General features: G+C 41.3%; 1 protein-coding gene across 6 annotated transcripts in view; it reads right to left on the bottom strand.

Moving 5' to 3' along the window:
* Window positions 1–17,022, bottom strand: part of LOC309553329 (pendrin-like) — a 146,875-nt gene that overhangs the window by 40,708 nt on the left and 89,145 nt on the right. For all 6 annotated transcript variants that reach the window (XM_082254384.1, XM_082254385.1, XM_082254389.1 and 3 more), the window contains exons 8-13: window positions 10,606–10,688; window positions 6,977–7,124; window positions 6,709–6,822; window positions 3,480–3,557; window positions 2,769–2,864; window positions 1,257–1,363 (exon numbers count right to left, since the gene is read on the bottom strand). In XM_082254384.1, coding sequence (XP_082110510.1) covers window positions 1,257–1,363; window positions 2,769–2,864; window positions 3,480–3,557; window positions 6,709–6,822; window positions 6,977–7,124; window positions 10,606–10,688 — 626 coding nt within the window. The remainder of the gene's footprint in view (window positions 1–1,256; window positions 1,364–2,768; window positions 2,865–3,479; window positions 3,558–6,708; window positions 6,823–6,976; window positions 7,125–10,605; window positions 10,689–17,022) is intronic.

Here is a 17,022-nt window from a genome sequence, read left to right as displayed (position 1 = left end):
ATGACAACTAAACAGTGTGACAATATTCAAAGTGAGAATTTGAAAATATGCAGTGTGAATAATTGTGCAACAACAAAGATAAATTGTGTGATTCCCTATGACCCACCCAGTGTACACTAAAACTTAAATTAGAGTCCAATGACAACAGTCCCAACATAAATCCTCCATATACTCCAAGATAAACTACACAATCTTCCTGACACAGTGACTAGATGCGTCCCAAAGGAGAATCTTAATGACAGGATCAGGGACACCCTCTGTGTAAAATGAGTGTAAAATTCCCACTCACCAGACAGTGCTGATCCTACTTACCATATGGCAAGGGGATCAAGTGAAGCTTAGGTGGTCTCCGTGACCAAGGTGTAATCTCCAGCCAGTCTTCCGGTTCACCTTTCTCCAAGTAGTGAAGAGCTCCCAATGGGATACAGGAAAGAGTAGACAAAAACAGAGAGCGAACTCCTCATAGCGTAAAATTTTAAGATAGCCTTTATTTTAAGCCCCTGGGTAGAGCTAATCTTAAGTCCTGTAGTCCTGTATCCCATTGGGAGCTCTTACTACTTGGAGGAAGGTGAACCGGAAGACTGGCTGGAGATTACACCTTGGTCACGGAGACCACCCAAGCTTCACTTGATCCCCTTGCCATATGGTAATAAGGATCAACACCGTCTGGTGAGTGGGAATTTTACACTCATTTTACATGGAGGGTGTCCCTGATCCTGTCATTAAGATTCTCCTTTGGGACACATCTAACCACTGTGGCAGGAAGATTGTGTCGTTTATCTTGGAGTATATGGAGGATTTATGTTGGGACTGTTGTCACTGGACCCTAATTACGTTTTTGTGTGCACTGGGTCATAGGAGTCACACAATTTCTCTTTGTTGTTGCACAATTATTCACACTGCATATTTTCATATTCTCACTTTGGATACTGTCACACTGTTTATTGCATAGAGTATATTACTCTTGCGATTTTGTATTGTACACAGTTTGACCAATAGGTTCGTAACAGCAGCTGCTAAATTATTCACAAAATATTTTATTTTAACTGTTTAGTGGAGCGAATGGGTTCCCAGTATTCACAATGTTTTAAGTCTCTATACCAGAATTAAAATGCAACAAATTTGTTTAAAAAAAATGGCTTTTTTGATTATGCATGTATTTCCTTTGTAAACGTTTCCTTTTAACTCCAGTATTGGTCATCCTGACTGTGAAATATTCAATAATGGTGGTTCTAGAAGTAAAATATCATACTTACTACTGGACACGAAGGAATATGGTAAACAGTCCAAAGATGATACCAACCAATAATCCTAAATCAATGTCCAAGAGCAGAGATGCAAAACATGTGAAGAGCCAGATAGCCTGAAATGAAACACGTATATAATTTCCATAAAGGCCATTCAGTACATAAAAGGCCATTTTATTATTTTATCACTGTACACTCTGTGTAAAAGACAACACGCTTCATTCATATACGGTACACCATTAGAGTGCATATTCAACACCTCCACCACAACAATTTATTTTGCTTGGAGTGGCTTGACAAAGGTAGCCTGAGTGTAAAGTTATCACATTCCACCTGAAATTACATTTATTGTAGTTGTAGACTGACCTCTTCATTTTTATGGTTTGAAAACATTTGACCAAAAGGCTAGGTGGGGAGATGCATGTCTCAAAATAAGTGGTAGCCCCAAAGAAAGCAAATAATATGTTAATGTATTTCTTTTAAATGTTGTGTTCAAAAATTGGGCTGGTTCCACATATACAGTGACAGGAACTTTCACCAGTTATGCTGCCCTTGCACTTATTGTGCAGAGTGGTTAAATGCTTGGCATGACAATATTCAGCAATAAAACAAAGGAAAAACCTGGCCATATACAATATACAAATGGTGCAACATCAACTAATCTGTGAGATATTGGCACAGTTCAAATACAATATAGCTTATTTAAATTTCACTAGATTAATAAACCTAAAAAGTCCACAAAAGTGTTGTGATGATCCTGGTGAGTTTCACTATCATCCACCACCTTGAAGGGTGATCCTGCGTGTAATTCTGTAATATTGTTCATAGTTATCTAAATGAACTGTGCAGAAGGCAGGTAGGTGTGCGTATTGATTGCCCTAATGCCAGTGATACCATAGAGGGAAGCAAACCCTCTTGGCTGGCTCTCAGAGAACAGGGTGCTTAAACAAGTAGCCCAACTAAGACCAGGAGGAGCCACTCACCCCTGAAATAAATAATGGATGGGCTCTTATTTGGGGCAGAGCAATTCAATTTGTTTTAGTATGATTTAAAAACCTGTTAGAAAAAAAAAGAAAAAAAAAAGTTTTTTTTTGTAAGACTTTCTTGCTAATCATAACCAAATGAATTGTGTATCATCTTTAAATGCATTTGTATTGTAATGTAAAAGGATGCTTCAAATGCTATAAGATATGTTGATTGTCATATATGGTAGATTGCAATGAAATGGCTGCCAACTTACTGCAATTGCAGCTATGAATTGATTAACAGGACACATCTGATGTAACATAGAACAAATTGTGCCATTTAGTTATGTAATATATTGCATTATTTTTTGCCTGTTAAATTACAAATAATCTGTAAACAAATTATGACATCACCATTAGGAATCCAGCGATATCACTGTAAAGGAGTACGCTAGTAGGATAAACTTATATAGACATCTACATTGAATAGTTTGAACTTTTTTTTTTTTGTATAAAAATTGTTTGAGAAAGGGATAATATTCGCATTAATGCTTACTGTGTCCCATTTGCTTTGTCTCCACAAGCGAGGAACATCCACAACCTGCCAGAACATCCCCTTTAGGTTGGATACAACTATGGCAGCCAAAACAGACTATAAAGAAAACACATGTGCACATTTTACATTAACTGTTATAACAAACATTATTATACATTATTAAAACATTAATCATTATTATACCAAACATTATATAACACAAAATGTTTTAGGTGGAACTGTATTTTTGAAGTGTGTTCATAATCAGCCTCAGAGGTCATCTGGGACTTGGGGGGGGGGGGGGTTCAATATTCTGACCAGCATTGATGGAAGGTGGCTTAACTTGGAAGTAACGGTGTATGATATTATGCATGCTTTAGTTGCAGAATTATTACAGATTATTGCCTCTGAAAGAAATGCATTGTTTACCAGTTTCCATGGGTCACTGATCTGTGTGGAGGTTTAAATGATTATGCTTGATCTTCAGTTGGGGCCCCCAAAATATATACAGCACATGAATTTATCAGGCACTCTACCTCTTCCTATCTACATATGCATGATTACATTTCTTAAATGAGTTAAATGTGTTTCCTTCACATAATACTGCAATATGAATAATGAATTCTCTGACAGTCTGTAACCATATGTAAATGTGTGTACACTTCTTGTTACCAACGTACTACAATGCAACCTGTCCATTTTTTTGTGAGTTTTCCAACAGCTGTCAATTACCTTTTGCAGAGGCTCCAGATATGTACCAACTGACAGTAAGGATATCATGACAATGGCTGCAGTAATCAAACCAGCAATCTGAAGAAAAGATACAACAGATCAAATATCTTCGCATTCGGTACCAAAACTGGAATAGATAAGAGGTTTTAAGGTATGTAAATTTAGGGGAGGGGGGGGGGTGTTTTTCCTAATAAAACAGTGTTTTGAACCACTACTACTATGCTCACTATCATACAAGATAGGCACAAGTTAATAAATGGCAAAACAATTGATTCAATTTATTGTAAAAATAACAATTCTAACATTCAATGATTAGTTACAGAATCAATAGATATAGAAAAGAATTTTCATCAATACATCACAAGATATTGTAACATCACCGGATATTGTAGCATCACCCGTTGCCTCTATGATTGGGGGACTCCAGCAATCAGCAAGGGGAACACCGGGAAATCGACTCAAGGCACATCTTTATCACACATGCATGATAAATATTTGCTGTGTAAGCAGCATGCATGGATATGCGCAGTCCATAGATCCGGCGCATGGACGACTCATGTGGACATGCGCAATAAATGTCCCAGAGGGTATATCCTCTCACTTCCTGCTACAGCAAATCAGTTATGTCACAAAGCAGTGTTTAGAGAATTTAACCCAACCCAACTCAAAAACAGAGGGGCGGGTACTACGTCTGTCAATGAGCTTAAGAGAAAAGGATTTTACGGTAAGATTTTACAAAAATCCATTTTTCTCTGTCGCTCATTGACAGACGTAGTCCTCCTTGATTAATATCAACTCGGGACGTCCCAAAGCAGTGCCACAAATGAGGGGTGGGAAAATGGAAATCCAAATCCAATCTAGAAGGCCCAACCGATGCCAACTAGAAGTTTTACAGGCTCATCAATCAAAAGATGAGACTCAACTGAAATTCCAACGGAAAAAACCCTCGAGGTAGACCACCGGTCTCCTCAAATTGCGGCCTGCAAAACCTTGCGGCCAAATGAGGCATCCGCCGATGCCATCACATCAACTTTATAAAATTTTGTAAAGGTATGCACCGACGACCAGGTAGCCGCCTTGCACACCTGGACCACTGACGCCTGATGGCGGTAGGCCCAGGAAGTACTGAGCGCTCGAGTGGAGTGCGCCTTAACAGGGAACGGAGGATTCCGACCCTTAATAGAATAAGCCTGTACCACCGTCTGTCTAATCCATTTGGAGATAGTCGCGGCAGATGCAGGCAACCCATTTCTGGGGCCATCCGTGATCACAAAAAGTGAATCCGTCTTACGGAAAGATTCCGTAGTCTTCAGGTATACCCTGATTGCCCGCACCACATCCAAGGAATGCAACGCATGTTCCCGAGGATGGCTGGGCTTAGGACACAAGGAAGGTAGCACAATATCTTCATTCAGATGAAAGTCTGAAAATCACCTTAGGAAAAAAAGATGGCTTCGGATGAAGAACTACCTTATCCCTATGAGTCCCCAGATATGGGGAATGACACAATAATGCAGCCAGTTCTGACACCCTGCGTGCAGAAATGATAGCCACCAAGAAGGCCATCTTCTGGGATAATGTAAGCAAGGGAATCTCCCTGATATTTTCAAAGGGAGGTTTCTGAAGAACGACAACACCAAATTAAGATCCCAGGGTGGTAAGGGCGCGCGCACTGGCGAAGCCAAGTGCTGCACCCCCTGGATGAAATTCCGCCCTTTTGCAGAAAAAAACAAGATTCGGGTCACCGAATAGTTACGTGGGGGAAAACTCCTACGATTCACACCACGCAATATAAGTCTTCCATGTGCGATAATAGACTTTGCTGGAAGTCGCTTTCCTTGCTTTAAACTGAAGCTGACAATCCTCTGTCCTTCAGTACCTGGGTCTCAATGGCCAGGCCGTTAAAGCCAGCGACTGTAAAGCACGATGGAAGATCGGTCCTTGAGACCGCAGATCCTCCCTGAGAAGAAGTCTCCAAGGAGCGTCCGCGACTAGTCTTGCCCAAGTCGGCGTACCCGGCTTGACGAGGCTAGCCCGGAATTACCAGGATAACTGGATTTCCCTCCACCTCTATCCTGCGGAGAAATCTCAGCAGTAACTTGAGAGGGGGAGAAGACATACAGTAGCTGATACTTTCCCTACGGGGCGCTCAGCGCGTCTGCTGTGTCCGCTAGAGGATCGCGGGCGCGAGCCCTGTTGAGCCAACCTGCCAAAAGATCCATATCCGGGGTGCCCCAATGAAGGGACAGCTGGTGAAATACCTCTGGATGAAGAGACTATTCCTCTTGATCCAGAATCTGACGGCTGAAATAATCTGCCTGTCCACCCCCGTGATAAATATCGCGGAGAGAACTGGAACAACTGTTCCCCCAATAAGAATGTTGGCCACTTCTATGGCCGCCAGGGCACTCTTGGTGCCCCTTGGTGATCGACATAAGTCATGACCGAGGCATAGTCCGATTGGATCCAAACCGGAGTGCCCTGGAGCTGCTCAGTCCAGTAAATCAGACAAAGTCTGATCGCTCTCAGTTCCAACACATTTATCGGTAACCTGGAATTTATCAGAAGAAATGACTTCCCCTGGCTGAGCATCGGAGACCGAATCCACCAGACCAGAGTCTCCCTGGTCCACTCGCTCAATCGGATCAGATTGTCCAGGGAATCGGGATTCCGATTCCATATGAGAAGAATCTCCTAACTAGACAGAAAAAAAAAACTGATTTGCTGTAGCAGGAAGTGAGAAGATATACCCTCTGGGACTGCCCCTAGGGTGTGGCCAGAACGTTTTCTTTCCTGTCTAGTCCTACTCCTGTAGAGGGCAGTATAACCCGAGTTGATATTAATCAAGGAGGACTACGTCTGTCAATGAGCGACAGAAAAAACTTGTTTTTAATGACTGTTCATCTTATTCCCACAAGGCTGCTCATTTCATTCCCACAAGTCATATCTATGATAACATCAGGGTCTCAACCTGAAGCGGCCTTGATTCCCATGAAAAAATTTGATAACAGCTGGTTCTCACCGTCAGCTCTATTTTGTCTGATAAAAAAACCCTTGTTCACATAATACTGGCATCCATTATTTGGTGAAGATTCAATTACTTTTAACAATTCACTCTCTCTGATACAGCCGTATCACAATCGTATCACAGGGGGAGAAGGCAGAATGGATTCTGACTGTGGAATTGGCAAGGACAACACCACAACCTAAATCTGTTGTACTTCCTTACCTGTGTTTTACCACCGGTACTTTCTTGCACAGCAGAACGGGACAGTGCTGTTGTAGCACAAAAGCAAGAGAAACATCCACTGAATATATTGCTGACCCCAAATGCAATGAATTCCTATAAAGGAAATCAGAAAATATTATATATTTTCCCATGGAAGATAAAATTTTTGTGAATTAGATTTGCTTGCACTGCACTGGATATATTTTACATAAATGTCTGTCCATGTACAGAAGGGGCAATTCAATTTTTACATGTTCCTGTACTGTACCTGGTTTCCATCAATTTCATAGTTGTACTTTATGGCATACACTTTCCCCAAAGAGACAGCTAGGGCATAAGCCAATATTCCAATGGAAAAGGCTGGTACAATCATCTGAGAGAACAAGCTTACATCTGGTGCCACGGGTGGAATAAAGCTGTATTTAAAATAAAAAACATTTATAAGTTCTATACTTTATGAAAATTCTAGAAACTCTATCCCACAGCATGAACAGTACAAGGAAGAGGTGCAGTACATGTCATAACTTGTAGAATGACCATAAGTAGGGTCAACCTAATAGAATTAAGGCTCCATTCACTCCATGGTGTTCCAGATCACGAGATGTGCTTGCGATCCCCATTAATTTCGATGGAACCCAAATTACGGCACGATTTTGTCGTGATTGCTGCCCAACAAATTTTTTTTGGGCACAGGCATCCAGCGAATTAGTTGCTGCGATTTGGGTGCCATTGAAAGTAACGGGGATTGCAAGCGCGTCCCACAGCGATTCGGAATCACTGGCAGAATTGTGCCAATTCTGCCGGCTATCCAGAAGGCCATGTTGTTAATGAAGACTTAAGATGTTGGCTCTGGTGTTTTCAACATGCCCCCCCCCCCCCCAACATGCATATGTAACTATTGCCACAGCCCCAACTACTCTATAGCTGTATGAGCAGTATGACAATACTATTAGGGTCCTTTCACATGGGCTGTCCGATCAGGTCCACCTGTTTGTTTTTTTAGGTGGACCTGATCGGACCCTGCATTGTCCTCTATGGAGCGGCGTATGTCCGTTGACACCCGCCGCCATCTGATCTTGCCCGCAAAAAACAGAGGGATGGTGGTCCTATTTTCCATCCATCTTTCAGATCGGATGGAAATGGAAAGACGGTCCTTTTCCATCTGATTTCCTCATATAGGAGAGCGGGACTGTGTCCGTGTCTGCTCTGCATAGTAAGCAGACACAGACCTGTCATCCGCCTTCTCATCAGGGATCAGCGGAGTGATCCCCCTGCTGAGCAAGCAGAATCCTTAACACAGAGGCGCCCGTGTGAAAGGACCCTTACAGTCTAAGTCTGCATTCACACATAGGCATTTTAAATTGCAGGGAGACTCAGCGCAATTATGTTCACAATTTCAAAATGTGCAGTTAAAATGTTAAATCGTACATCAGCATGTTCAGGTGCTAGTCATTTCAATGGCACCCAAAAACGCGGTGCGATTGCCGCTAAACAAATCATACTGCAATCGCGCAAACCAAATCACGCAACGTGTGCCGCCTAAAAGATGTTCCAGAAATTTTGTTTGGGCCACACGCATCATGCAATCTGGTTTACGTAATTGCGTGATTTTTCGTGCAACAATTACGGCAGAATCACACCGTGTTTTTAGGTGCCATTGAAACAAATGCCACCAGAACACACTGATGTGCAATTTGACATTTTAGGGTATAGCGCAATTCTGCCCGCAATTCAAAATGTCTATGTGTGAACGGAGCGTAAGTGAAAAAAACTCAAGTTACTTATAGCACCTTTAGGCTCCTTTCACACTTGTGTGACTTAGAATCCGACTTGTGAGACCTCAAGGTGCAGGACATGTGAAATGCCATGCATCTTTATGAGAGCCGTTCCAGTTGACACTACTGAAGTCGCTGCGACTTCAGAAAAGGTTCATACACTACTTTGACACTTTAATGCCAGAGAGTGTCAAAGTTTTATCAAAGTCGTATCAAAGTCGGATTCCAAAGTTGCACTGAAAATTGCACAATTTTGACATCCGCTAGTGTGAATGGAGCCTTCTAGTAAAATAAGTTCACAATTGTGGGGAAGAAAACCAACTGCAGCCTGGCTTTAGGGAGTACATATAATATTAAAAAGTGGTAGTGATACCACGAGAAACATGGCCGTGATCATAAAAAAATAACCCCTTTTTATATTATGTGTAAGCCTGCCACAGATTTACCACTATCTGTTTATCAGTATGTTTTAGTGGGATTTCTTATACCAAAAAATTGTCAAAAGATGATAAGTATTTAATAAAAGGGAAACTTTACAAATTAATTTTCCATAATATACACATTTAGTATAGAAAATATTCACCCCCCCCTTTAAAATAATCACATTTTGCTGCCTGAAATGAAGACAGATGTTTTAAGTTGCTCTGAGTAAATACAGCTAAATAAAACAAAAACTGTGTCTAAGTGAGAGATATAACGCCAACATGTCAGGAAAAAATAAGTAAAAAACAGAATCACTGAGTTGGAGAAAAGGATCACTCCCTAGTGTCAGTATTTTGTTGAACCACCTTTTGCTTTAATTACAGCCCTTAGTCTGTTGGGATTTGTCTCAACTAACTTTGCACATCTAGATCTTGCAATATTTACCCACTATTCTTTGCAGAACTGCTCAAGTTCAATTAAATTTAGTGGTTACCTTTAATGGACTGCAGTCTTCAAGTTATTCCACAGATTTTAAATGGGGTTTAAGTCTGGACTCTGACTATGCTATGCAAAGACATTCACCTTTTTGTTATTCAACCACTGTGTGGTCATTTTGCTGTGTGCTTTGGGTCATTGTCATGTTGGAAGGTAAATCTTCCCATTGACAATCTGGCAGAGGACAGCAGAGATTCCTCAAGAATTTGATGGTATTTTAGCCAATCCATTTTTCCTATTATCCTGACAAGTGCTCCAGTCCCTGCTGCAAAGAAATATCTCCATGATAGGATATTACCACCTCCACGCTTTACTGTAGGTATGGTGTTATTTGGATGCAAGGCTGGCCCAAGACATTGTGCTGCCTGGGTCCAAGAATGAAATGCGGTTATATCTTACTCACTGGGATCTTATAACTTGCACTTATACAGCTAAATACAGAATACAGCTGGATAAAAACAAAAAACGTGTGTCTTCATTTCAGGCCGCAAAGCAACAAAATGTGAATCATTTTAAAAGTGATTCTTTCCTATACCCACTGGCTTTTTACAAACACACTAATATCGGGCATAATTTAAAGGTTTAAATTTCCTAAACCGAAACACACGTAGGCAGAGGACATGCTTAACCAGTTCCTTAGGCGAGCCTTTAAAAAAATAATTATAATATTTTGGGCTCATCCTCCTCCCCAATAGCTTTTGGACCACATTTACTGGCAAATCCTGGCTGTAATTATGACAGCCTGGACTTGTTCTGTAACAAAGCACTGGTCAAACTAGAAAAAAAAAAAAATCTATATATTTTTTTGCAAGTCATTCATAATGCAAGATAAAACACATTTAAAGAGATGTTCTTTGCAGTAGGAAAGATCTAGTATTATACGGATCTCTGCAGCAGCCTAGGTCTTCTACCTTTTCTTAATTTAAGCACTGCAGCTTCTGTTAGGCAGAGGATGGAAGCACAGCACAACTTGAAGGACACAGGCAACTGACTTTCATGAAAGTGTCTAATGCTGAAGAGCAGCAACAGTGTAGAGGGAGGTAGAAAACATGGTCCACCAGAGACGGTAGTATACAAGCTCTTCTATTGTGCGAAACTGATTCATTTTTTTAAAGGCAAATGGTAGCTTAGATTTAGGGAATAGAATGAATCCTATAAAAATATGAAATTACCAAAAACTTTTAAATGTGTGGGCCACACTTACCCACTTGGAACATTCTTCACAATAGCAGCATTATAGTTCTCCTCCAAATTGACTCCATATGAAATGCCTGTTGCAACTATTGCCTACAAACAAAAGTGAAATATATGGAAATAAGCAAGTACAAGCACATATTAAACAGAATGCATTATGCAATAACACATAAAGTAAGTATTATATTTAAATACAACACTTCTACAACAGCTCAGGATCTACAACCCCAATTCCATGAAAGTTAGAAATCTGTGTAAAATCAGCATAAAAACAGAATGCAATGATTTACAAATGGCAAAGTAAATGGTACTAATAAAAAAGAACATTGTACAACTAAGTTTACTGGCAACAGGTGAGTAGCACTTTATTTTTTCTTAAATTGGTACATTTTCTCAGTTTAACCACTTCAAGACCAGGCCTATTTCGAATATTTGTTGCTTACAAGATAAAATCAGTATTTTCTAGAAAATTACTTAGAACATTTTATTATGGCACTATACGATTTGCATCGTGGTGGCACATGGATGAGTTCATTTAACTGCACGAAAGGAGAAGGAAGAGTGAGCACCTTGTACAACACAGATGTCGGTGGCGGGAAGGATCATCACAATATATTTACATAAAATTTGCATAGTTGTGGACTTTATGCTTTAAAAGAAGCAGATGATTATATCACAAGTATTAATAATTCATGTTATCTATAGTATAGCACAGACTTGTCACAACTGAGGTTTTAGCAGTTTTTTATTAATTTTCTATTGTTTTATATGATATTATTTAGCGCAGCACTAAGGTTTGTTTTATTATGGCACTATACACTTTAGTATGAGATGGTGATCAGTGCTTGCAGCTTGCTTGATTGAAATAGTATTGGTCGTAGCAGCTCGCTGTATTCCTTTAATAGTTACCCGTTTAAAGTTACAGAGGAGTTCTAGTGCTAGAATTATTGCTCTCACTCTAACAATTGCAGCGATACCTTACATGTGTGGTTTGTTTGAACCCTGTTTTTTTTCTTTTTTTTCATATTTATTTTTTTTACACTGTCCCTTTACATTTTTTTTGATCACTTATTGCTGTAAACATCCCGTGACAGTAATAGGCAATGACAGGTACTCTTTATGGAGGGGTCTATAAGACCCCAAACCCCAGGACAGGTTCCACTCAGAACAGGCCTCGTCATGGTCGACCATGGAAGTTGAGTGCATGTGCTCAGCGTCATATTCAGAGGTTGTCTTTGGGAAATAGACGTATGAGTGCTGCCAGCATTGCTGCAGAGGTTGAAGGGGTGGGGGGGTCAGCCTGTCAGTGCTCAGACCATATGCCGCACACTGCATCAAATTTGGTCTGCATGGCTGACGTCCCATTAGGAAGCCTCTTCTAAAGATGATGCACAAGAAAGCCCGCAAACAGTTTGCTGAAGACAAGCAGACTAAGGACGTGGATTACTGGAACCTTGTCCTGTGGTCTGATGAGACCAAGATAAACTTGTTTTAATCGGTGTCAAGCATGTGTGGCGGCAACCGGGTGAGGAGTACAAATACAAGTGTGTCTTGCCTACAGTCAAGCATGGTGGTGGGAGTGCCATGGTCTGGGGCTGCATGAGTGCTGTCAGCACTGGGGAACTACAGTTTATTGAGAGAACCATGAATGCCAACATGTACTGTGACATACTGAAGCAAAGCATGATCCCCTCTTTTCGAAGACTGGGCCGCAGGGCAGTATTCCAACATGATAATGACCCCAAACACACATCAAAGACAACCACTGCCTTGCTAAAGAAGCTGACAGTAAAGGTGATGGACTGGCCAAGCATGTATTCAGACCTAAGCCCTATTGAGCATCTGTGGGGCATCCTCAAATGGAAGGTGGAGGAATGCAAAGTCTCTAACATCAACCAGCTCCGTGATGTTGTCATGGGAGAGTGGAAGAAGACTCCAGTGGCAACCTGAGAAGCTCTGGTGAACTCCATGCCGAAGAAGGTTAAGGCAGTGCTGGAAAAAAAATTGAGGCCACACATAATATTGACAATTTGGACATTTTCACTTAGGGGTGTACTCAATTTTGTTGCCAGCAGTTTAGACATTAATGGCTGTGTGTTGAGTTATTTTGATGGGACAGCAAATTTACACTCACAATAAATTATACAAGCTGTACACTCACTACTTTACATTGTAGCAAAGTGTAATTTCTTCAGTGTTGTCACAATAAAAGATATAATAAAATATTTACAAAAATATGAGGGGTGTACTCACTTTTGTGAGATACTGTATATGATATAGTGTTTTGGAGTTTCTTATATTTGATCACCATTGGATTATGTTTGTAATATATCACTTGTGTTTTAATGTATGAATTCCTCTAAGGGGATAGCACCTTCTTTTATTATTTTATTGGTATAATTTTTTTTATTTTTTATGAGCATTACACATTTTAGGCAGTGTTAGGCTATACCTCTTTCCTATATTTACATAAATATAAACTGGAACTATTACACAAATATTTGATTATGGCCCTAGAATTAGGTAGCATGTAGCGGTGTACAATAATACACAAAAATTCACAAAAAAAAAAAAATGTCTGTCTCAGTTTGTAACGCAGTGGTTGACAAGTGGCAATAACATTGTCGTACTTTTCTACATCTTGATGGGAGCACAATTAGCAATTAAACAGTAATATTTTAAGGCAGCTGCACTTTATTTGCAAAAAAAACCCTTTGTGCCGCCCCTCTTAACCACTTTACCACCGGAGGATTTTGCTGTCTTACGTCTGGGCCACTTTTTGCGATTCGGCACTGTGCGAATTTAACAGACAATTGCGCAGTCGTGCGACGCTGTACCCAAACAAAATTTACGCCCTTTTTTTTCCCACAAACAGAGCTTTCTTTTGGTGGTATTTGATCACCTGTGCGATTTTTACTTTTTGCGCTATAAATAAAAAAAGAGCGTTTATTTTGAAAAAATAACAATATTTTTCACATTTTTTATATGAAATTCCCCCCCCAAAAAAATGTAAAAATCAAATTTTTTTTAAATTTTTGGCCAATTTGTTTTATGCTACCTATGTTTGGTAAAAAAAATCACAATAAGCGTATTTTGATTGGTTTGCGCAAAAGTTATTGCGTTTACTAACAAAGGGAAAGATTTCTGTCATTTTTGGTGTTTTTTTATTTAACGCGTAATGGTGGCAATCTGCGATTTTTTTTGCGGGACTGCGACATTGCGGCGGACAGATCGGACCCTTGACTGACATTTTTGACACTTTTGGGGGTATCAGTGACATTACTGCAGTAATCAGTGCTATATATATTCACTGTTACTGTAAAAATGACACTGGCAGGGAAGGGGTTAATTTTATTGGAGAGGGAGGGGTTAACGTATGCCTGGTGCTTACTGACATGTGGGGGGGAGGTGACTGAGTGACACAAGGACAGATCGAGGGTTCAACTATGCTGAACCCTGCAATCTGACCCTGCCTGTCACTTCAGAGATCCGCCCGCTTGTGTTTACACAGGCGGGCGGATCTCCACACTTGATTCCCCGATGATCGGGGAAGAGCAGCGGCGATCGCCGCTGCTCCTCCCCTGGCCCAACTCCCGCTGTGACTGAATACAGCGGGAGCGAGCCTCCGGTGGCGCGCGCGCGCCCCCGAGGAAGGGGAGTGTCTGACGACGTAGGTCTACGTCGTCAGACGATAACGAGCCACTTTGCCGCAGTAGGCTCAACGTGAGCAGACGGCAAGTGGTTAAGTAGTAGGCACACTAATCAGACCTCAGATGCGGGCGCAGTATCTGTCTATAATGCCTGGTTTTCAATAGTACCAGACAGCAATTACTTTCACTTTTCTTCCTGGCTGTTGTGCTTGTCTTTGCAGGTGTGACAACATTAGTCATAAAGATAAATTGTTGAATAAATGGGAGAACCGAATGCCTCGTACACACGCAACGATTGTTGGCCGTGAATTTTCGGCCAACGTCTGATCCGCCGATTTTCGGCTTGTTAGTATGATGCTTCCGACAACCGACACCGACTTTTCGGCCGAAAAAAATCTGGTGTGCATGCTATAAAATTTCTTTGGCCATCAACAGAACGGGCGATTTTCCGTCAGTCAGCACAGATTTCGGCAGACAAAAATCAGATGAACAAGACTGGGCATGCTCAGAGAAGAAAAAACACACGGAAAGTTAACCAGCACATGACATCACTTCTGAAGTTGGTTTTTGTTGGCCGAGAAAATTCGTGTGCAGTCTAGAGCACATTTCAATCAACACAACACTGGACAAAAGATGGCCGATTGGTCGGCCGATAATCGCTGCGTGTGTATGAGGCATAACTCTTTCACTTAAATGAAGCATGTGTACGTGCTTGAACAGTGGAGAACAGCAGCCAGGGAGAAAACTGAAAGTAAACATGTAGAGAATATTAAAAAAGAATAGCGCGCAAATGCAAAAGAAATAACTACCAAATCTGAAGACAATCCATAAATAAAAATGGGGGTTTGGTCCCACCATATGGCCATATCGTGCTCAAGCCCACTACTGCGTCAAAGTACCCCATTATCAGTGGGTCCTACACTATCCATGAAAAAGAGATGAATCCAGCCTAACCCTTGGAGATAATACTCCTTGCTGGGAAGGATGTGCAAATGCACTACAGGGGACTCCTACTATATCCACTAGATGGTGGACACTGATTGAGTACAGGTGTGTGTGGGGGGGTGGGGAGGGTTGCTCAACCTCGATAGTCTGGTCAGACCGAATACATAATAAACAGGCAAAAAATTTGGGGGAGCATACCCATGTATTTCTAAAGCTGCTGCAGCTATGAACCAAAAGACATGTATATTAAAAAAGAATAGCGCGCAAATGCAAAAGAAATAACTACCAAATCTGAAGACAATCCATAAATAAAAATGGGGGTTTGGTCCCACCATATGGCCATATCGTGCTCAAGCCCACTACTGCGTCAAAGTACCCCATTATCAGTGGGTCCTACACTATCCATGAAAAAGAGATGAATCCAGCCTAACCCTTGGAGATAATACTCCTTGCTGGGAAGGATGTGCAAATGCACTACAGGGGACTCCTACTTTAGAAATACATGGGTATGCTCCCCCAAATTTTTTGCCTGTTTATTATGTATTCGGTCTGACCAGACTATCGAGGTTGAGCAACCCTCCCCACCCCCCCACACACACCTGTACTCAATCAGTGTCCACCATCTAGTGGATATAGGAGGAGTCCCCTGTAGTGCATTTGCACATCCTTCCCAGCAAGGAGTATTATCTCCAAGGGTTAGGCTGGATTCATCTCTTTTTCATGGATAGTGTAGGACCCACTGATAATGGGGTACTTTGACGCAGTAGTGGGCTTGAGCACGATATGGCCATATGGTGGGACCAAACCCCCATTTTTATTTATGGATTGTCTTCAGATTTGGTAGTTATTTCTTTTGCATTTGCGCGCTATTCTTTTTTAATATACATGTCTTTTGGTTCATAGCTGCAGCAGCTTTAGAAATACATGGGTATGCTCCCCCAAATTTTTTGCCTGTTTATTATGTATTCGGTCTGACCAGACTATCGAGGTTGAGCAACCCTCCCCACCCCCCCACACACACCTGTACTCAATCAGTGTCCACCATCTAGTGGATATAGGAGGAGTCCCCTGTAGTGCATTTGCACATCCTTCCCAGCAAGGAGTATTATCTCCAAGGGTTAGGCTGGATTCATCTCTTTTTCATGGATAGTGTAGGACCCACTGATAATGGGGTACTTTGACGCAGTAGTGGGCTTGAGCACGATATGGCCATATGGTGGGACCAAACCCCCATTTTTATTTATGGATTGTCTTCAGATTTGGTAGTTATTTCTTTTGCATTTGCGCGCTATTCTTTTTTAATATACATGTCTTTTGGTTCATAGCTGCAGCAGCTTTAGAAATACATGGGTATGCTCCCCCAAATTTTTTGCCTGTTTAAACATGTAGAGAAGTAGGACACAATTTATGAGGTCTGATTCGTTTGCTTGCTACCTTAGGGGGGCGAGGGGCACATAAGGAGTGGGTTGTAGAAGGGTGTAGCTACACTTCAATGTTGTCAAACTTCCTATATGACCTGTCAATTGGGAATAACTCTGTCAGTTGTACTTAACGACCACTTTGAGAACTACTGCTTCAAAACATACACTACTAATAATGCCCTGCACCGCCACCGTTCATCAGTTCCAGTGCAGGCGCGTCATCCCTGCACAGCTTCTGGGCATGCCCAGGCGCATTGACTCCTGGGAGCGATGACGTTCAGCTCCCAGGAGTCAACGCAAACAGGAAGTGACGGCGCGGGCAGCGCCCATAGGGGGAGGAAGTAGAAGGAAGGTAAGTATACTTTCTTCAAAAACAAGGTAAGTAAAAAAGAAAAAAAAAAAAAATCGGGA

The sequence above is a fragment of the Pelophylax lessonae genome (assembly GCF_965119305.1).
Source record: "Pelophylax lessonae genome assembly, chromosome: 4".
Classification (NCBI taxonomy): domain Eukaryota; kingdom Metazoa; phylum Chordata; class Amphibia; order Anura; family Ranidae; genus Pelophylax; species Pelophylax lessonae.
The sequence above is the reverse complement of the archived record's forward strand: the minus strand, read 5'-3'. Positions and strand labels throughout refer to the sequence as shown.